At 38.9% G+C, this 23,006-nt stretch overlaps 2 protein-coding genes across 4 annotated transcripts in view; one reads left to right on the top strand and one right to left on the bottom strand.

Moving 5' to 3' along the window:
- The window catches only part of slx4ip (SLX4 interacting protein), a 46,192-nt gene extending 30,766 nt beyond the window's left edge, over positions 1-15,426 (top strand). For all 3 annotated transcript variants that reach the window (XM_082154300.1, XM_082154299.1, XM_082154298.1), the window contains 3 exons: positions 313-401; positions 13,845-13,942; positions 14,009-15,426. In XM_082154300.1, the coding sequence (XP_082010426.1) occupies positions 313-401; positions 13,845-13,942; positions 14,009-14,531 (710 nt within the window). In that variant the 3' untranslated portion in view covers positions 14,532-15,426. The remainder of the gene's footprint in view (positions 1-312; positions 402-13,844; positions 13,943-14,008) is intronic.
- A 1,395-nt stretch (positions 15,427-16,821) lies between these two features.
- The window catches only part of jag1b (jagged canonical Notch ligand 1b), a 35,467-nt gene continuing 29,282 nt past the window's right edge, over positions 16,822-23,006 (bottom strand). Inside the window, exons 21-26 of the mRNA XM_082154271.1 lie at positions 22,816-22,929; positions 22,422-22,531; positions 22,082-22,315; positions 21,192-21,323; positions 20,625-20,772; positions 16,822-18,747 (exon numbers count right to left, since the gene is read on the bottom strand). Coding sequence (XP_082010397.1) covers positions 18,293-18,747; positions 20,625-20,772; positions 21,192-21,323; positions 22,082-22,315; positions 22,422-22,531; positions 22,816-22,929 — 1,193 coding nt within the window. The 3' untranslated portion in view covers positions 16,822-18,292. The remainder of the gene's footprint in view (positions 18,748-20,624; positions 20,773-21,191; positions 21,324-22,081; positions 22,316-22,421; positions 22,532-22,815; positions 22,930-23,006) is intronic.

Genomic DNA, 23,006 nt, shown 5'->3' with positions numbered 1-23,006 from the left:
TGAATTCGCCAAGTGTTGACATTCAACTTTATGGCAACTTTGCCATTTTCTTAAAAAAAAACAAATAAAGCTTTTTCAGCAGTATTCAATATTTCCCATGAAGAGGGCATTGAGGTCAGTTTATGCTGTTCATCTTAGTCATCTTTATTTTACTTCAGATGTCTGTGAGAATTTGTTCGTGCATATTTTCACCTTCCTTTCCCATTTCGCCCTTCGTTTCAAACAGAACATTTACTGTAAATTATATTTTGCTAAATGGTTTCCACATCAATTTAGCTACAGCTTCATCAGTAATTTTTTTGACCTTCACAGAGTTGCGTGTGTTTCCTGAGCGTGTTGTAGTGTGTGCCAGTCCTCCAGAGAATTCTGCACTTCCCAGTGGAAATCTGAACCTGGATGTGGTAAGAGCTGCTTATGTCATGAAATAATGTTTATAATCAGTGTTGGAGAAGCTACTTTGAAACTAGCTTGCCAAGCTACAGTTTACTTAATAAATGTAGTTAAGCTACAGTAAAGTGACCCTCTTTAAAAACAGTTGGCTACACTATAAGTTAACAAAACTGTCTAACTATTATTGAGGGGGTAAACTGATTTTATCCTGTGCACAGTCTGTGGGCTTGCTTGAGATGGTGACTAGTTATTTTCCAGCTCTTTATATTATATATAACATGTGTCTTTAATGTATGGTGTTTCCCAATCTTGAACCCATTCTCTGCAAATGCCATGAATTGGGTTCTGGACTCTGGATGTAGTTAATTCCTATGTGTTTTGTTCTCCCCTCTTGCTTATTATGGGGCGACAATTGAGTAGTTGGAAAGGGCTGATTGGGCTCTATACTGCTCTCTGAGGTGGACCACTAAATGCATTTGGCCTAAGACATGGAGCACTGGGTTCTACACATTAGTGAGTGCAGCATGTAAATATGACCACTGGGCGCATACATTGACAGTTTATAGCAGGGTTTTTTTGTAAACTTTGTGAAGAAAAATAGTATGTACACGCTGTTTAAATATTGGCAATTGTGTTGTAATTTTACTAAAGTACAAAGTACTAAAAATATATAAAAATACTGATTAAAGATATAAAATATCTTAAAGGGACTATGTGTAGTTTTTTAGGTATTTTATTTTCTAAAATCAATATTTTTATTCATAAATATGTCCTCAATGGTGAACAAACACCTCGGCCAATTATCTGACTTATTCTCGTAAACGAAGAATTTATTATCTTTACATACATGGGACGGGTAAGTTCGCGGAGGCTTCCATGTAGTTCCGCCATCTTGCAAAACTATAATAGCAGAGAGGGACAAAAAGTACTAGGCCAACGCGTTTCCACAACGCGTTTTCATTCAGAGCCAGCATCACGTGACTGAAGCCAGCAGAAGCGGAGGCGCAGAGCAGTGAGAGGCGCTTTGAAACTGCCCCGGCAAGTTTAAAAGGCTGCACTGTTAATTTTAATGGCGGACCATAGACATAAATTATACAAACCTCGGTCGCTTCTCTTCTCTGCCTTTGGAAATTTTCAATTCTATCGAGATCGTCTCTTGTAGCTGCGGGGCATCTTTGTCGTCGTGCTATTGACTCTCGCTCTCCTCCTCTTCCTCGTCGTCCACCTCCTCGCCTAGATCCCACTGATCCCCTGCCTCTCTGTCCTCTCCCTCTCCCTCTACCTCTACCTCTACCTCTACCTCTACCTCTTCCTCTCCCTACAGTTGAATCATCTGATGATGATATCTAACAACAATGCACGTAATTCAGAAAATATAATGAATAAAGAAGGCATAACTACTAATTATAATAGTTCATGTTTTTCACAGTCAGTAATTCATACTGTAACATTCGTTTGTTCGTTGCGTCATGTTGCAGTTTGTTTGAAATAACAAACCTGTTCACCAGAAGGAAAACTCGACGAAGTGCTATTAGAAGACATCCTGTCAAAGCTTTTTGGTACATATCGGCTGCCGTAGATGCAACGCGCATTTGAAAAAGCGAGGCGCTGGAGAGCACAATTCGTTTGAATGCAAAATACAATTTCACCGCTAGATGGGAGTAATTCCTACACAGAGTCCCTTTAAAATATAAAATATATATATATATATACTATATAAAAATATATGAAAGATTTCTGACCCATCTATTGAAAACGCTCCTGATATGAAATTCTGTAAGTGTGTGTATATATACAAATGCTGGTGGAGGTAAAATAAAGCGCAAGTAAGGGCTACCTATATAGTTTACAGCATTAGCAGAGATCATTTTTTTTATCCTTAAGAAATTTTTGTTATAATTGTATTTATTTAATGACAGAGACACAATTTGTTCAGTAAACCACTGTTTAATAAAAAAAGCAATTTTAGGTTTAGTTTTCTCATGTTTTATGACCTCTAGTTTCTGTTTTATTCTGTTGCCCTCATCTAGCTAGTTTTGAAAACAAGAATTATGCATCTTTTGTGTATTCCTCTAAGAAACGCATCCAATCAGGGTCAGGTGAAGCTGAGATCAGCCTAATGTTCAACGGAAGTAAGTCAGTCATACAGGTTTGGTACAACATGAAAATTTTTTTTTTTTAGGTGAAATGTCCCTTTATTCTTTTAAGACCAATTTGTTGAGAGGTCATTCAGGGAATGCACTGATGAGTTGATTGACAATATGTAGTTTTATACATCCCTAGATGTTATAGAGTTATTCATCTTGAAGCTGCAGTAGAAAATTGAATCCAGGATTCGCATTCTGAAATCATAAGTTGCATCACTGGTACACTATGTATTTTGCCACGGAAACAAGACCACAGTTTTACTTGGCTCACACACATGCCCTCTTACTCACCCACTTTTATGGCAACAGTTGTGTGTGGGTATGAAGACTGTGATTTGGTTCAACAGGAAACTCAGCGGTAGGATCTCCGGAGCCACAAAAGTGAAAGTGTCTTTGTTTGACTTCCTGCTGTGTGTCCCGAGTCATCATCTGTCATCATCTTCGCCCCAATCAGATCTTCTTCAAATATTTTCATGTCCACTTCTTCACTCTGAGACTCTTGGTTGATTCTACTCCATCTCCCAATAGAATCCTGGGAAATCTGCACAGAGCCGCCCACCTTGGGTGGACATCAAGGACGAAAGACAGTCTCCCATCTATTCTGCCATTAATGTCGGTACTTTTTCGAGTTGAATCATTTGGCGTTGTTTTTCTTTGAGACATTTTTTCCTGCGTTGCTTTGGCTTTCAATGAAAGCATGAATTGTAATAATTCGAGTGAAGTTATCCAGTTCGACAGTGAAAAGTTCACATTGTGTAACCGCTTTTCCAGTTCATGGAAGCAAGGGCCCTTGTTTTTGCATTCCCCTCCTCAGGATGTGGTTCTCTGTGCTTGTATATGCTGCGAGGAAGGGTTAGCAGGAGCTTGCGGTGGTGCTCTTGCTATTTGGCAGATTGGAGGAAAGAGGCATCAGGAGAGTGAGTTGCAGTTTCTCTCATGACAAAACAATTATTTCAGTTGCTCCACTCTAATTTGTCAGTGGGAGCCTTTTCATACAGTTTCTTTCTCTCTCTTTTTAGCTTGAAGTTAGCCAGGAAAGTTATGTCTTAATAAGAATCTAAATAATCATAATAAGAAATGCAGCTCGGCTGTATGAGTCACATGCGAAGTAGAATTTCTATTTGAAAATGATAATGGCTCAGTGAATTTGTTCTTCCAGTGTTGTCATATGTTTATGGTGAGTTTCTCACACCGCAGAGCTTGACAGTGAGAGTCTGAATGACGCCACATGTTTTGAGGCAGTTTGGGAATTTGTCTGTGGTCCTTCCATTTGATTTAGTGCTCAGTTTGCAAAACAAAGTTTATATCAGCCACTCAGAGCTGCCATAACACCTATCCAGAGGTCATTAGGTTAGGCTTTAAGAACGAGCGGTGATGTAACACGTGGTTTCTTGCAGCAAGAGAGAGCGTGAAAAAGATTTTTGGTACTATTTGGAAAGTCACCGGTTCAAACCCTGGAAGGGGTGTTTCATGAACTGGAAGGTGACTTGTATCCTCTGTCAAAGCAAGATTAACGGTTCCTTGAGTGATTCACATCCTGTGCTGTGGTCTGATGTTAGTCAAGCGGGAAGGATCCTTCATTGTTGTGTAGCAAAAAAGCGTTGCGGGTGCAGAGTCAGCACAGCATCATGTCATCACAACTGAGACGGCAGACATATCTTCCATTTCCTTTTAATGTACTCACTGAAACACCTTGAGAAGGTGTCTAGCTTAAATTGGGTCTGTATTTGTTCGCACATACTATACACCACCTTTTAAAAAAATGGGCTCTGTAAGATTTTTTGAAGGATTTATTTGAAAAGTCTCTTACCCTCACCAAGCCTGACCAAAAATACAATAAAAACATTATATTGTGAAACATTATCACAGTTAAAATAACTCTTTTCTATTCTGTTCTCTATTCTGTTCTCTTGTGATTGCAAAGCTGAATTTTCAGTCTAATATGCTGATTTGGTGCTCAAGAAACATTTCTTATTATTATCAATGTTGAAAACAGTTGTGCTGCTTAATGTTTTTATAGAAACTGATACATTGTTCAGGATTCTTCGATGAATAGAAAGTTCAAATCAACAGCATTTACTTGAAATAGAAGTCTTTTGTAACATTACAAATGTCAGTTTTGATCTATTTAAAGCATCCTTGCTATATATCCAGCAAGGATAATAAAATATTATTTTAATAAAATAAAATATAATATAATACAAAAATCTTACTAACTTTTAAATCACTCTAAGCTGGGGATGGGAAATATATGGATATTTAGATTCTTCTTAACAGTTTTTCTTAAATTAAAGTACCTTTTGTTACAATAAAACGGTTCCAAATGTGTGTATGTTTGACTCTACTCATTTAATAAATAAAGTACATTAATTTAAAGGGATAGTACCCCAAAATGTATCATTACTCGTGTTGTTCCAAACTTGTGTGATTTACTTTCTTCTGTGGGAGAAAAAAAGAAGATTGTGGCCAACGTCGGTCCTGGAGAACCAAAGTCATGCAGAGTTTTACCAGAGTTGCACCCTGATAAAAACTCACCTTTCTGTAGCTTTGTAATAACTCTTAACACCTTGTCACATCAGAGCCTGAGGGGACCCCGTCTGACCAGGTGTGTGAGCCAGCTGCACCATCCATCGCCGTGGAGTACGAGGGAATGGAAGTGTGCCCTACCCACCCTCACGCCACTGAAAGTGAGTCAGCCATTCAGCCTTGCTGGGCTCCCTCGGACCATTGGCTCCACCTGGGTCGGACATCGTTACGCATTTGCTGCTTTCCGGCTTTACACCCCTTTGGCTTCGGGTAGCTCCACCCTCCCTCAGGCTCCACCTCTGCCCTCAGCCGCTCCAGCTTCACCTCTGCCCTCCGGATCCCCGCTTCCATCTCGGGGGATCCGTTGCGGCTCCATCGCGGCCGCCTAGTCTTCTATGTCTCTCCACTGCCTTGGCTCTCCATCTGCGTGGTGGGCTCCACCTCCATCGTTGCCTCCAGCCGTCCCCAGGGTGGCGTCGAGACACCATGGCTCCTCCCTCTAGTGACTCTGCCATGGAGCGCAGTCCTAGCTGTGGCCTGGGTCTCCATCTGTTAGCCCCTGATCAAGGCCTACTACTAAAAGATCTACTACTCCCTGGTCTCGGCTACATGCCCATATGCCTACTCCTAGCCCTTCACCTGTTCCTCGTCCACCTTCAAAGCCCCCTCCCTCCCTCGCTCGTCTCATCTGTTACGGCGCGAGGTTGCACCTTCCTGGAGGGGGTGTACTGTCACGATTATGCTTAGTTTCACCCTCATGGACTCTTAGTTTGTTTATCTTCAGTCACATGTCTCCTTTGTTCTCAGTTTTCTGCCACTTGTTTGTCCCCTAGGTTATTTATTGCTTTCTAGTTTGTTACAATAGTTACTCATTAGTCCCTTGTTGGTATCACCTGTGTTTATTAAATCATCTTTGTGTTCTCTCAGTATATATTCTGACTGTTTTAGTTCTTGTGGTCAGTTCTCGTAAATACTTCACTGAATTTGGTTTTGTGAAGTCTTCTGTTAAATAAAGTCTGTCATATTCTTCTTCTTCTCCGTGCTCATTCGCTTACCATGTTTAGCAAGTGTGACACCTTGATTAGCTTGTTCAGGTGTGTTTGATTAGGGTTGGAGCAAAACTCTGCATGACTGTGGCTCTCCAGGACTGAAGTTGGCCACCCATGCTGTACAGTATTGTTTGGAACCCATTGACTAAAAGTATCTTTTTTTTGTGATCCACAGAAGAAAGTAAGTTTAGTATTTTGATGGTGCCCCATCTGTACTTCTGGATGTATGCTAGAAGAACGGTGCAGATAGCAGCCTTGTAATGAAGCGGGGGATCAAAGCTCAGGGCAGATGTGTTTTTACAGCCTTCTCTCCCTTTGGGGAGAGCCACAGTGTTTATGGACATAACTTTATCCTTTCTTTGTTCCTCTCCTATCTCAATTTCTCACGGTTTCCAAAAGCAAGGCACATAACACTGTCATTCAGGGCTTCTTGGCCAAACTCATTGTCACCTAATCTGGTTTGTATTCACAGAAAATAGGTGGATTTCTGGAGTGGTTATGGTTTATCGATACTCTTCATGTAAGTGCTCTGGTTTAGATGGCTGGAGTGTTGTTCTGACAGGTACTTGGAGAAGACATACGCCATTTTTGTATTTTATCACTAAGAGAAATAAAAGGATGTTCTGAATTGTATTCATCGAACAGGCAAATGCTTTTCCTCAAGTTCATTGTATAGGGTGACGGGCATTGAGGTATGTGAGGGTGTCTAAGCTCTAGATTCTCTCCATTTCTTCATGTTTGTTTGCATTATTCTTGCTGTGGTGACAAGAAATTCAGTTAAAAAAACCAACTGAAACGAAGCTTCCAAGTAAGCAAGCCTGTGTCACATTAGTCGCAAGTCTCCTCAAAGGCATCATCTTGGTGATGACAGCAGTTACGCAATGATGTGCAGACTTTCCATGATGGTAAAAAAAGGGTGAGGGTGCTGCTGTGGTTTGCTTTAGCCTCTCCAAGCATAAATGTTCTAAATGATCAGAGCACATTATTCATAATAGATGGATCTCTTGGCTACTGATGGTACAAAAGACAAAAAAAATTAAATTTTATATATATATATATATATATATATATATATATATATATATATATATATATATATATATATATATATATATATATATATATATAATAAAAAAAATATATATAATGAATAAAAAAAATATATTTATATAAATATGTTATATATAAAAAAAAATATTTTTAATTTTTTTTAATATAAATTCAAATTATAATGTTTTATTATTAAACATGTATTATAAATTACAGTTATATGAATCATCTAAAATGATATTCATAATATAAAAGTACTTTTAACTCCAATGCCTTACTGCTTTAATAAATAAAACTAGGCCTATATAATAACAATATTAAGCATCTTCCATGGTGGCTGTAAGTGTAGATCCGGTGTATGCTTTGTAAAAGGCTAGAGTTCCAAGCAGACGTTAGCTGCGATGTACATGTAAACAAAAAAGGTAATATGTTAGACTACAGAGCTTCAGTACAGTAATAATTTTATAGGAATACAACCCTTAATTTCATTCAGGACGTTTCCCCTCAGGATGTTTTCTCTCAGAACAGAACACACAATGACCATTGACAAATTTGTCACGTTTTAACCGGTTTGGCACAGACTACCCAACATTGGGTTACATTGACCCAGCACTGGGTAGGTATGTGAGGGGGTTCATCATTTGTATATAGAAATGACAGTAAAAATGGCCCAGCAGATGAGTTGCACAAAAACTATCTAGCACCTGGGTAAAATATTAAAAGCAACCCAATAAAATGACCCCACAGACTGAACCTGACATTTGGTGTAAAAAAAGAAAAAAAAAAGCATTTTTTAGAGTTTATGCTTATGCTTGCGTTCCCAATCTCCTGCATTCGAATAGGTATGAATGGAAGTGAATGAGACTCAGTCTAGTGTGACCGCACATTTACTCATAGTGACTACGGTACACTTGTTGGGACAATCCTTTTAGAGATTCCTTAAGTGAAGTGCTTTGCTCAAGGGCATTATGGTCACTGGCAAATCAGTTCATGGATCACCTCTACTTGACTGATCTTTGTCCTGATCCGTAACTGCACTTCCACTACCCGCATTGCGGGCCTTCAAGTGCTTGTGTAACGGTGATCTGCCTAACGGCTAATGAGTCCAGATCACGTGAATAGTGGCACATATTTGTTTGTTTACCAGTACAGATGAGTCATTGTAAGAGTGTCCTCTAAGCGTGCCAGCACTTATAGCATCAACTCAAGCTCATTTCATGGTTGATTATGTACAGTATGATTGAGCTTATGGAAATGTGAAGGGTGAATGAGTTTGTGAAGACTGACTCATTTCCTTTAAAAAAATGACTTATCGTTGATAGAAGACACTTTAGCTTAAATTTTCAACAATCATTTAGTGTAGACAAATAGATGCTATTTTTAAGTGTTTATATCAAGTGTATGTGGGCTGCAGTCTTCCTTACTGGATTTTGCTTGAATTTGTGTTTATAGTGTTTAAATGCAATGGTCATGGCTTTTGTAACTGTAGAGGTCATGACACTGTGCCCCGAAAATAATTTATGAGAAAATATTTAATGTAAATATTGAATCAAAACTACAATTTTAAAGAACCGTTTTCTATTTAATATATTTTAAAATGTAATTTATTCCTGTGATGGCAAAGCTGAATTTTCAGCATAATTACTCCAGTCTTTAGCATCACATGATCCAGAAATCTTTCTAATATGCTGATTTGGTGTTCTTGTAACATTTTGTTAACCAAAAGTAATGAATCAATGTAAAAAAAAAAAAAGTAAAAAAAAAGAAATAAAATAAAATAAATGAAACAATCTTGCACACTTCTCGAACTTGCTAAATCCACTTAATGGCTTTAATATGCAACATTTCGGAAAACAGACTTTCCTCAGGCAGGTCTAATACATATTTTAATTAAAAAAATTATATTTAAATATATTTACAAAAGACATATAACAAAAGAATATATATTTTAAATATAATTATTGTCACATTTTTACATCAATTTAATTAATTATATATTAAGTATAGATTTATTTAAAGAAAAAATTGACCCCACACTTTTGAACGGTAGTGTAACTGCACTAAATATCTGTATTTTTTTTTTCGTAGATACTATATTCCTTGTTTCCATAGACACTTCCTTGACTGCTCTCAGTTCCTTATTCAGCTAACAAATCACTCCACTAACTTTCTGACCAAAATTTCTTTTCTTATCGCTCTTTCTCTTTCCCTTGTTCTTCTTTGAAGACCAGCGGAGTACATGAGAGAGTTGCTTCTTGGGTGTTTCTCAGGGAAAGAAACACTGCTCCATTGTTGTTGTCTCTTTCATCTATTTTCCAAAGGTTTGTAAAATGCATATGAAGGCATTGAAATTCAAATGTTCTTCCTCCCCTGTCCTCCATGTTTTTGTCAAGTGTGTGTGTCCGCTGTACCTTTCACGCTCACTGGGTGTGTTTATTTTCAGTGGACTTATCGTTAGTGAGTATGGGTGTGTTTTTGTGCGCTTGTGTGTCTGGATATCCCCCTAAAAACCATCCAGTCTTGGTTGCAGTGGTCTGAAGGACGTGGTAAATAGGGGGGAGTTTCTGTATGTGTGTAAGAGAGAGTTCGACAGACAGTGGTCACGGATGGGGCACAGACTTCGGATGAGACCGAAGCTTGATCGCTCTGACTTTGGAAATTAATTGTTTTTAAACATTTGTGGCCCATGTTACAACATGATTTCCTATGAATACTTGTCTCTGTGGGGGAACAGTGAACACACACTGCAGAGAATCTCTAGGGCTCTGATAGACTTTGTGTTCTCAGATCTTCACATGCATTACCCTTCCCTGCACCTTAAAATGAACCTTCCTACTTGCTATTGATCAGCCCATTAGAGTCAAGCAGCAATATGCAATCCTGCTAAGCCTGTTTCTTTCAAACAGCGTGTGGGAACAGAGCTTTAACTGATTTGGGCCTTTCGGTCTGTGGCTGGGTTTCTATTCCATTTTAGGGGTGGGTGACACACCACTAGACATGATGAACCGGTAGAAACTTGATAACGTATAAATGTTGTATTATTGTCCCTATCATGGTTACGCTCACGTGAGGTTGCAGTTTTTATTTTCCAGTTTAAAGTGCCCCTAATCAGTGTTGAGGAGTAAATAGTTGCATGTAACAGTTACGTAATTTAATTACTAAATAAATGTTACTTTAATCCGTTACAGTTACTGAGAAAAAAATGTGTAATTAAATTAGTTACTTATGAAAATGTTAACGATTACAAAGTGGGTTACATCTGAATATTTTCTCTAAAAAGCTAGGATCTGTTAAATAATAATTTGTTGCTTCGTTGCTTTGATGTGCACAATGCCTCCTGCCATTTAAAGGCTGTTCAGTAAAGCGATGCTATTCTGATGCCTTTGATTGGCTCTTGTTTGAATTTACAGTGCACCAATTCTGCCAATTATATCAATCCACATTGCCTCTGAAAGCTTTCGGCTACAACCTGCCCGAAGTGCTGGAAATGTAAAAATCTGTATTTGACCTCAAAATGATCTCAAAGAAAAATGAGGTGCTAAAGCTTTAAAATTAAATTCTTATAATCTTAATTCATGCGATGAAGGCGAGAGCGGCAAAATTCGCTCTCGTCTCCCTGCCAACGACGTCGTAGAAAGATTTGTGGACGCTCTGACGTAGATCGAATGCTTGGTCTTTTTTTAAACTTTATTTAAAGGGGCCGCAAAGCAAACAGGCATGTTGATCGTTATTTGTGCAGACTGACCAAGTAGGGTAGGTATAAGTTAACCTCATGGAATCTTTTGATTGTGAAAGTAAGAAATTGATAGATGGAAAGAACTTAACAATTATAGTGACATATTTGCTAACGAAAAAGCCATTTTTGTGGTGTGGCTTTTGTGTTCATGGTTAAGTGCTAATCTAATTTGCATTCCCGCTGAATAACAAGCGTTCTAGCGCAAAAATGTTGCCTATAAATAGTGTTGCGCACCTTCTTATCAAATTCACATGATCAACCTCTACTCTATTTTGCTTCGGTACTAATATGGTAAACCAAAGTTTACAGGACTGCGTTCTCTGGAATCCTCTCAAGCGGAGGACTTCTACATTCCGATTGGTTGCAGCCGAACCGCGTCATAGCTCATTACCATAAAGTTGACTCTCCTTGCCGCTCTCGCCGTCCAAGACGCGCCGCGCCGCCCTCGCCGGAGCTTGCTGCCGGCTCACATTGAAAATGAATGACTTCCGGCCACTTTGATGCTCTCGCCAGCGGCGGTGTGAACGCACAGTAACTTTATTTATCTTGCACTATGATTTTTTAAAACTTTGCAGACCTTTTACATTCACAAACAGCGATATTACACACTGCATGAAATGTAATATCTGAAAAGTGCATAATAGGGGCACTTTTATGTTCCAAGCGATTTTAAATTGTTTAAGCCTGATAAGACACAAAAGATAACTCAATTTGGTAAGTGCACGCTGGCGTTGTTTTTGGCAATTATGCTCATGTTAGGTTGCAGTGTTGCATCATCACAGAAATGTATCCTGTTCATGTGCCAGTTTAATGTTTGAAGAGATTTTAAACCATTCAAGTGCACGAAAGAGAACTTGATTCTGTACTTGCGTGCTGTCATTGTTTTTGGCATTGTAAGAACCTTATTTCTAACAAAAATAACAACATGATGTATTTCATAATTTTTAAATGAAATGACTCTTATTGTGATATATTTTGGTCACATTGCTGTCTCTGAGTGTGAATTTTAGAATGTCACATTAAAAATGCTGGATTTAAACGATGCAAATACGATTTATTGCAAATACTGATGCAAATGTGCAAAATGCACATAAAAAAAAACATATACACTCGCTTGAGGTGGATAACTGTTTTATTCAATTAGAAGACATGCACATAAAAAAGTGGAAACACGTGACCCAAATCACAAATCTTTTCGTGAACCCATTGGTTGCTAGCACCATACTATACTGTTTGAGATACAGGAATACAAATACTGTAAATTAAGATTTAGCTTGCAACCAAGAACTTATATTGTGAGATTTTGTAATATTTTTTGTCTTCATTATATTAAAGAAAAAAGCACATGATTGAGGTTGCGCCACAATCACATGCTGCAGCATGCAATAGGTGGACCTTCCTTGTGTGTTTCAAAACTTATTCAGCATGACTTGCTCACTACGCCTCAGCTCAAAGACGAGCAATATGGATAACAAGTCAGTCTGTCCCTGTTTTCATTTATCTTTGATGCTTTCTTTTAGATTGTATTGTACTGTTGACTTCATCATTGTTGACTGTTGTACTGTTGACTGCACTATAGGGTTCAAACCTACAACCTTTTGGTTACCATTCCATACCATTATCATATCCACTAGGCCACACCAACCCTCTTTATAAAACAAGGCATTATATATGGGTATATAGAGGCCCCTTCTTTAGGCCAGCGTCTGCACTTCATATGAAACGCATCCCTCTGCAATTTCCTCATTTCGCTCTAATGACTTGACGGACCTTGTGCTTATCTGGCCGTTTGCTCCTAAAATAGAACTAATAGCCTATATATCTTGAACCTGTTCAGAGGCTGGTTGGTAAACCTACACTTTTATGAAATTCAATCAGTTTGGACTGGAATGATTGTTTTGTGTTGGTTAATCGCAGTTCAATGATCCTGTGCCCCTAAAGACGGCGGCCACAAGCGCCCGCTCTGTTCTTGCTCAGTCAAGGATTGTTCTGTTGATAGAGCTTCATTAGGACTGTTGAAGGTGTATGTTGGTGGGATTCAATAAGCTGCCTCGTCTCTTTATTCTTCTCAGCGCTGCCTAGTTAAGCATGGCTAGTACTAAAACAAGGACTTCAAAGTGTTTGTTAAACTATTCAGGTGGTCAAGCCAGGTCCTGATAAACACACACACACACACACACACACACACACACACACACACACACACACACACACACACACACACACACACACACACACACACACACACACACACACACACACACACACACACACACACAAAATCCATCAAAGACAATGGGAATATTATTCTGGAAATTAAATTTGATTTAGTTATCATTTAAAATGTAATGTTTTGCTTAACGTGTCCAATTATGATGTCTTGACAAGTCTCAATTTCTGTATATTTACAGTGTATATATACATATTTGTGTATACACATTTAACCATATTGGTACTTGTTTTGACATGCTTAATATTAACACACATATAAAATACAACATGTACAAGTATGTTTCTCTTAAACGCACAGCCACACACATTTTTATATTTTGATGGCCATGATCAGACATTTGAACCAGAGAAAAGGAAAAAAGAGAGCTTTCTCTGAATTCTGGCAGTTGAACACAAGCTTTTTGCTTGTGTTTTTGCTTGGTCTCTTGGGTATGGCCATCAAAACAAAACATTTCAAACATTTCATTACATTTCCATGGCTACACCAAATATCCAAATAGTTCATTCATGTCAGTGCTATGGAAAAACAAGAAATAAACAATGTACTTCATAGTTTCTGTCAAGTGTTGAGAGAGTAGCTCAGACAGCATCCTAACTAAAACTAAACAATAAATGACTGGATAAAAGCTGATTTATAATCAACATTTCTCTTTTTTTGTCCGCCATCTTGAATTTAATGAATCTCTCTGTCTTTTTTTTTTTTTGTCTGAACAGAGTGAACAAAGCCGATCAAAGTATTTTTCTAGCTCTGGCGAGACCATAAATCCATTACCCAGCTCCACAGCAACAAAAAGAGCTGTCCTTCAGAAGATGTAAGTTCTTATATAGCTTGTGATGATCTATCCTTATCTTCATTTAACATTTCCTCATTCTTCCAGTGCCAAGCAGGCTAACGTCCAACCCCGACAACACCAAGATAATCAAGAGTCCAGATCAGACCAATTGCAAGTGGATGAAGCACAAAAGGGTTCGTCCGAAACGTGTCATCCTGTCCTCGTATTGTTCACGGGTGAGTCATCTGAGGAAGGGAAAGTTGTGTTGTCATCTAAATTAAGTAACGATAAAGAGGTCACTGAACCACATCTTGATGCTACCGGTCCGAAGAGACGACCACGAACCCAAAGCAGCTCAGGAGAGGACGTTGACCGCCAAAAGACAAAAAGATTGCGTCTTGGTGACCCTGCAGCATTGAGCGATTCCAACAAGCTCTCTCCAGACGTTTGCAGTCCCCAGCCTGAGATTTCACAGACTAACCAAAGCGGGCTGGCCACAAGTCTGAGAGGCCTATCCGTCAAGCCCGTATCCTCTGGCTCTTCTATTAGTTCCAGATTGGCCGCCAGAGAGGGAAGGAAGGGGGGCGAGCCCAGAACATCCCGATTACGCCGGCTCAAGAAGTCCTGAGGGACGCAGCGGCATAGAACGAGAGAGGATATCTGACGCCACCACGATGGATGTTACAGTACACACTTCTACCGTAATGCTGTCTGTCAGCGGTGGTTGCACAAGAGTTCACCACACACAGTCTTTACAGTATTTCCCTTTTGCCTTCAAAGTAAAAAACTCAATAGCTTATATTAGATTACCAAGAACCTCTCAAATATTTGGCTTCATTAGTAACAGCTTAAAAGCGACTCATGCAAACAATAACTTTGCTTTTGGTTACGTGTTGTAGTTTGCGTTTTCTGCGTAAGATTTGTATTTCAGACTAACGGGAGCCTCCGAGCACACTGTGGCTTCAAGCCCAAATCTCTGGCTCCATCCGTCTGAAATCTCCACTCTTCCAGCTTCAGCTGAGCACATGATTGATTTCGCTGTGTTTTCACATACACCACGCTCCTTAAGCGATCAGGGGTTTTCACCGTTGGAGCCGACTGCCGTCTCCCTGCGGTTATTATTTGTAAATGTGTTATTGCTTTTCATAACAGCTAAAAGTCTGCTGTGGGATGACTGACAACGTTATGGAACGCTGTAGTGCAGCTCGTGGCCGAAATTTGGCTAATCAGGGGTGCAGTCGACATTGATGTAGTGCGTGATGGCAGGATAAATATATGTATGGATATAAATTTGAGTCGCATTCTCATGCTTACAAATCACTTGATGTTTATGCCTTTAATATAATAGATTTGTGTCATAAAAATTGTATCAGAATATACAAACATTGTGCTGTAATAATGGCATAACGTTACAGTCAAAATGCTTCTGGTTTAGAGTTAGAGCAAATTTTAAAGTCATTTTACTGTATATTTTGATTTCTGTAATGCAATTCAAATCATTAAATTCTTAATCAAACAATGTTCCTATTGAGATACTTGTGAACTAAATGTCCAAGAAATACTAAAAACTGAAATCATCACTGTTCATGCAATCTATTGTACTGCCTTGCAATTTTAACTCATATTTTACTTTTACTTTAGCATTAATAATGAAGAAATTAGGATTATTTATTTTTTTACTTTGAATTATTTAATCCTCAGAATGACACAACATTGGAGATTAACATTGAGCAAATGTAAGCTTAAAGTCGCAATGTAACAAGTAGCAACAGATATTTTATTATGTTATGTATTGTGTAACGAATGATTGGAAAAAAAAGTAGGCTGGGAACTTCTATTTCAGTTGTTGTTTAGATTTTGAGATCAGTTGGGTTTAAATTGACGTTTTGAGTAAACATTGTGTACCTCAGGGGCAAAAAAATGTTGGGTTAAAAATGAAGAGCACATACTGTAGATAGGTTCACAATAAGATTAATAACATTTACATTTACAAAATAGATATGGTGAATTTGCGTTTCATGCCAACAAGAAAAATGAAATAAATGAAAATAAATGAAATGAAAATGTCACCAACCCATTCAACTAACTTTCTTACGTGGAACACAATGGGAAATTCTGGAAGCTGTGTTAGGCAGCCATTTCGATGCACTTGCAATGTGTCATTTTTGAAGCTTGAAAGCATCAGTCGCCATTCAAAGCACCCTACATTTATCATCAAAGTGTTCAGAAGCTATTTGAAGCCTTTGTGTGAGAAACAGACATAAGTTTAAGTTGTTTTTCACTGATTATCCTCTGCTGCGAATGAATCGAGTCAGCGAGTTTATCTTGAGTCTGATTCATAAATCATTCAGAAAGGTTTTATAAAATGAATCTCTGAAAAAATCCCACTCAAAAGAATATATCATTCACAAATTGGACTTGTTACTTCACTCATGACAAGGAGAGCTAGAGATTTCAAGATTTGTCCCTCTTGCTATCATATGACATAAGAAGACTTTGAATATAGGGCACGAGTTGTATGGAGTATTTTGACGATGCCTTTGTGTTCTTTTTGCGCCTTGAAACCTCCAGTCCCCATTCATTTGTGCTTGAAAAACAGCAACCTAATTCCTCAAAATGTCGTCTTTTGCGTTCCACAGAAAAAAGATAGTGTGTACAAAACATGAGGATGAGTAAATGACACAATTTGCATGATTCATGACTGAAAAACATTGGGAAACCCCTTTCTTTTGCTAATCACCATAAGCTTTGCCTTTTGGCCTGCAGTTATTTCATTCATCACGTGGGGAAGGTTTTTCAGTCACAGCGTCTAAAATCTGCTCAGCTATACCATTTAAACGGCGCTTGTGCCTCACGTAATATTGCGTCAGCGCAAGAGAGGATTCAGCTTCTCCCAAAGCAGCACAATAGAGCACAAATCGAAAAACAAACATTTAATTTTCCTTTTATACAAAATGTTTAATAAATATAACATTCAAAAAATATTGCCAGGAACAAACTAAAAAAGAAACAAAGACAAATTTACAATAAGGTCAAATATGAACATTGAATATTGCCATGATCTCATAGAATTTACAAATGTGATAAGCATGTCGGTTTGGTGTTTTAGAGAGCCTCAATATAAAGAACTACGAAAAGAACACTACATGTGCACAGCAATAGAAATGGACTCCTGAAAGCAAGGCAGTCATCTACAGTGTTTCCATTGGCCTCCTACTGTTCAAGTATTCACAGCCTAGCTTATGACATACTGCAAACCGAAGCTGAGGAGAAATGATTTGTGTGAATCAGGTTTACCAACAAGCAACTAAAAGACTCGTGTTCCCTTTTATTTTTTATGTTTTTAATGATTTTTTTTTTTTTCATCCGTGGCAAGCAATATGTCTGCCACCAAGTATCCAAACAAAAAGCAGCCATGATGATGACATTACCTGCGTTGAGCAAGTACGAGTTGGCAAATACAAATATTGAAATATCTGACAATGTATAAAAAAAGAAAGAAAAAAACATATCAGGCACACAAACGCCCGTCTTGTTTCTTAAAAAATAGACTGCTTTATTTCCTCTTTGAAATTTTGGTATGTGAAACATGAAACAAATGTCGTCCGAACAAAGCTATAGGCTGACAAAGCTATCAAAACTAGACAGGACATATAAATAAAAAGGAATGATATTTTAAGGCTCTTGATTATTAAGTTAATAAATCAAATATACACAGTGATTAATTAAAAAAAAATATACATATCTACACTAAATTGACAATTCTTCATATTGGCAGCAAAATGCTGACCGACCTATCCCGCCCAAAGAAAGGAAAAATAAATAATTTTTTTGCTCTTTTTCTTTTTCTTTTTATACTCATTTCCGACAATTGCTGTGGTGCGTAGCTGTGAAGGCACTTTCAGTTCAGAACTAGAAATAAAACCAACTAGAGAGAGTTTCCACACAGCCGCTGGATAAGGAAGAAACAACTACTTTAGCTGTGAGAGCATTGTCATTATGAACGAAAATAACACTTAAAACTATTTGCAAACACTATGCAAACTTTTCAGACTCATTGAGATACTCAAACGTATCCACAAAAATATAGACATTTGAAATGTGTACGTTTTCTTTTTTTACTTTTTTTTTCTTCTCTCTTTTACAAAGGAAAACACTGGATGTGAAACGCAGCATTTGGGTTTTCTAGCCATCCACAGCAACTATCAATTGCCAGTGTGAAGCCAGCTTGTCGAAACTTAAATTAACACAGGATTCTAGGCAAATAACAGCCTTGGAGTCCAGAACACAACTCAACAGTTTTAAGAAGCACAACCCTCCCCCCCGAGACCCTGCCAAGTGACCGGTAAGTGCAACAGGGGTTCGGTCGCACGGCAACACAGCTGCCTGCTATACGATATACTCCATCCTGTTTAAGCTTTGTGCCGTCTCCAAGTCTCTGTTGTCCTGTTTGTTAGTCCAGTTTGGGTTTTTGTTGGGCGCGCGCTCCTCCCGCTCCACCAGCGTGTAGGCCGGCTGCTTAGTGAAGCGCGCTTTCTGCAGGTGTTTGTCCATCTCCTCTTCCTCCACCTCAGAGTTATGCGTCCTAATTTTGGCAATGATGGAGTTCTTCCCCTCGTAATCTTTTATGGCCACGCCATGGGCCGCGTGTTTCTCGATGGGGTTTTTGATTTGGTTGAGCTGCTCGCGCACGTTATTGGTGGTATTGTCCTCTGTTGCTGAGGTAGTTGTGTTGCCGTGGGTGTTCTGTTTCCGTCGACGGTGAATGCACCACATGAAGGCCGAGGCCAAGGCGAGGATCCAGAGCACGATGAAGATGGAGCTGAGCAGAGGAACCAGGTAGTCTGAAGAAGAAGAAGAACCAGAGGGACAGTTAGTCGGTGTTCAGGAGAATGACATAGTTTTTAGTAATGTATTCATGTAGGTTTCTTTTGGTTTTGAAAATGTTTTGTGTTTAATGAAAATCTAATTTAATGACAAAAAAAAAGTCAAGTGGTTAACCATAGGGGTGTCACAATATATCGCAATACAAAAATGCAACAACATGTATTGTGGATAGTGACAATATATATTGTGTGGTATATCACCCAAAATAAAAATTACTGTGTGAGAAAAAATGTAAAGTTTACAGTTTTAGTGACAGTACTACATTAAACTACTATATATAACTTTGAATATAATGTTTAATAATGCAGTGGGGGAAATTGTGGGTCCTGATAGTGCCAAATGTCTTTTGTTACCAGTCAAAAGTGGCTACATTATTTTAAATCTAGTCAGTGACAGAGTGCAAGCATATTCATCTAAAAGAATTCTGTATTTTCAGCTTCAGAATCATGAATATTTTTATTCTGGTGTCACCATTAGGTTATTAGCACCAAGTCTGAGCCTATACATTTACATCCACAATGTAATATCAAATTTAGAATTTTAATCAAAAGTACATTTTTTGTTAACCTTTTGTCATATGTCTTGGAGTATCGCAATAACATCATCAGTTCAGTATCGTGATATGTATTGAATCGTGACATGAGGGTATCGTTACACCCTATTAAAGCCCAAAGTATACGAGGGTCCACGTACCGCAAAATTCGGCAACAAAATAGTATGTGCACTGTCCGTTTTTTGTTTTGCACTAATCAGTTGTTTCACAACAGTGGCACGACTGGCTACAGATCATGCGCAGAACTTTCCAATCTGTGCTTTTTTGGAATTGCACTCTCAAGCTAATTTGCTCTGTTTAGTAAATCTGGCCTAGCCTGGTTCTACCAGACTCTCGTACATTTCATTTGTACAGAGAGTCTGGCCTCTCTCCATTGACAAGCGTTAACTTCCTTGTAGGCGGGTTTTCTGTTGAAGTTTAAAACTATTGGATCTGCCCAGAGCCACTCTGGATCTTTCACCAATCGCTAATGTTTGGTCGTGACGTAACATTGAACAACTCAAACTAGCGCACGACCTCAACGCCATCGTTCTTAGCCACTCCCTCTGTTCGCTGATTGGACCGGTAAAAAAATTATCGGAGAAAACCAAAGAATACACCACAATCCCAGACGTAGTACTGAAGGGAAATAAAATTGAGCGGAAGTACGCAGGAGGGCGGAGCCAGGCTAAATCTGGCCCTATATTCATGAATTTGAATGCAATTTTAATTATTAATATACTATATTAATAATGCATTTAAAAAAAAAAGACCTGTTCCTAGACTAGTGCTGCTGCACGTTTTATTCCTATTTACTGGTGAACATTTGAGCATTGGAAATTGGAAAATCTTGCAGTTATACAGAAGTGCTGTAGGGAAAAAATAATCCACACATCAACTTAACAGCGAAATGTTCCTGTTTTGGACAAGACATACCCTGTTTATACCGTGTCCCCTGGCCCAATCTACAGAGGCTGGCGCACATGTTTTAAAGGTTTCTTAAGTGAGGAAGAGACTAAGCAGCTTGGCAGAAACATCGGACGCCATTTTTTATGAACAGCATGCATAAAGAGGGCCCTGATGTCTAATTGAAGTTCCATCCAACTGGCAGAGCTGATGTAACATTCCATGGCTTCAATGACTTAAAGCTTCTTTTGACAGTTAAACATTGCTCAAGCAAGACAGACCAAGGACAGACAGTTCAACACGACTGGCCTCGACTGTGGAAACCTTAATACTTTGATTTTCGACTACTTTCAGCAAAGATGGACCCAATGACCAGTATGATGGAAAGATGCTTACCAGTTTTGGGGCTTTGTGTCTGGTGAACCCGTACACCAGTGATGGCTTTGATGATGGTGCTGTTCCCATTTTGCTTGCTCACCAAGTCAATGATTTGAACCGTAATGTCTTTAATAGGACTCCTGTCCAACCTGGCCTCTTCTGTGGACTGCACACAAAAAAAAGACTATCATAAAAATGTGCGTTTCTACAAATTCTGCCTTCCTTAAAATATTTTGGGGGGGAAAGGAAGTCAGTGGGGTCCAAAACAATTCTGGACCATACTGACTTTCAAAGTATGGACAATAGAGAAAAAATACATTTTTCAAAATATCTTCTTTTGTGTTCCAGAGTAGAAAGAAATCAAACAGGTTTGGAAGGACATGAATTCAAATTTTTGAGTAAACTATTCCTTTAAATAAGGGGTTCCTTAACCTTCCTGACAAGTTTAGTTGCAACCTTAATTAAAAACTGAACTAGCAAGGTCATCCAGAAAACTATAAACTTGTGTTAGAGCTAAAGGTGGACCTCCAGGAGCATCTTTAAAAACGTTATATCCATTTAAACCTTTTGAAAAGCCATACTTACGATGCTAACGTGAATCTCGTTGCTAGCTGAAGAAGATGGCTCACAGGTGATGGACACAGCATATTCTGCCGTGAGGTTCTTCAGCAGGTACCAGTGCCTCAGCTCATTACATACATGTTCCACACTCAAGCCCTGTCAGAATAGAAGAATCAATTATGAGTTTGTTCATATTTAAACCCATTCCAAGTAAATAATTAGTGCAATATGCATCCAAATCCCCAAATCTGCTCCTCAGTTTTTAGGTTTGTTTCCCATAGCAAAGCAGACATTGAGGGCAGGACGAAAAGACCAGAATGAAAGATTTAGTCGGTTGGGAGAAAGTAAAAAAGAGACAAAGACGGTAAGGTTTTTCCCTTATCAAATATGAATCCTATACACTCCTCCCTTGTTTCTATAGCACATTAGAAGAAGAACTGTGGGTTTTTTATGCCTGTCGCTGTCATGTGTTGCACTCAGTTGTCTCTTGTTCAGCAATTCAGACCTGCTGGTGGGCAGCCGCCAGCGGTGTTTCTCAAACTCTGTTCTCATACAATGACTGCCTAAGTATTAAACCGTTACGGGATATTAGCTCAGGAATGCCTTGGTTCGGAAAGGGATACTGAGCCAGGGCTTATTGTACAAGATGATGTATTTCTTGCGCTTTTTTCATCTAAAGAAAAAGTGTTTGGATATGACAACAAAGCTTGCGAGAATCCAACTAGCCTGGAAAACTTCACCCACGAGGAACGTTGTATCCTAGATGAAGAGAACCTGATATTTCACGCCCCACTGCGCTCTCGGTTCTCCCCCGAATTAGAGAAGGGTGGAGGTCTGGAGGAGACGTTTGGAAAAGGGGGAAAACGGCTCAAAAGCTCATAATTCAATGGCTCTCCTCTGGAAGTATAACTCACTTGAGGCATGTTCTCCTTGTTAAAGGTGAACGTGATGTTGGCACAGCTGTCGTCTTGGTAAGAGAAGCTGGAGTGGCATTTGGAGGGTGGAGAGGGCGCAGGGGGCCAGCACTCTCCCAGACTAGGACAGGGTTTGACGAAGCAGTGCTCTTCCTTGATGAGAACACAGGATTGGCCAGTAGGACACCCACCTCTGGTCTTTCCTGCCCGACATGACTTTGGCCCACACCACATCTAAAAAAACAAAAAACAAAATTCAAACAATATGCCTTTTGATGGCATAATTAAGAGAAATATTACTAATTGCATCAGGAATATGCTGAAGTGGAAGCTAAGTTACCATGGTGCAATGAACCCTTCCATTTTGACATTGGCAAAGGTTGCAGTTTTCCTCCCATTTGGTGCCATCAGTAGTTACTTGACCATTAGCAATACAGGGTCTCCCAATGACTGTGAACGACACCAACAGAAGATTATGACATGGCAAGAAAGAGGGTTGTTTGATCTTTTTGAGTAAAAAGAGTCTTTGAGTCATAATTGTGCAGCCAAAAGGCAAATTTTGATGGGTTTTTTTTGACTACTTGACAAGTTATTGGTGTGGAAATTAAGGATTTTGGAGGTGTTAATGCAGGTCTTGGATTTTTCCAAGAAGAAATTATGGTCTCCCGAGGGGACAGTGAGGTTGGTAGTTATGCGGTGTGCTGCTAGTTTGCACAAGCTTATATGACTCTCACCTTCTTGACACTCTGGTCCTGTTCTTCCAGGTGGGCAAACACAGCGGTAACCATTGATTTCATCTACGCAGGTAGAGCCAAATGCACAAGGAGAAGACTGACACTCATTTATATCTGAAGGAATGAAGAGAATCTGTTAGGAATCACACTCCGAATGTCCTAAAAGCATTCCAATAGCATGAATAGCAACA

This window comes from Leuciscus leuciscus (genome assembly GCF_965113295.1).
Source record: "Leuciscus leuciscus genome assembly, chromosome: 22".
NCBI lineage: Eukaryota > Metazoa > Chordata > Actinopteri > Cypriniformes > Leuciscidae > Leuciscus > Leuciscus leuciscus.
This window is presented reverse-complemented; position numbering and strand designations above follow the sequence as displayed.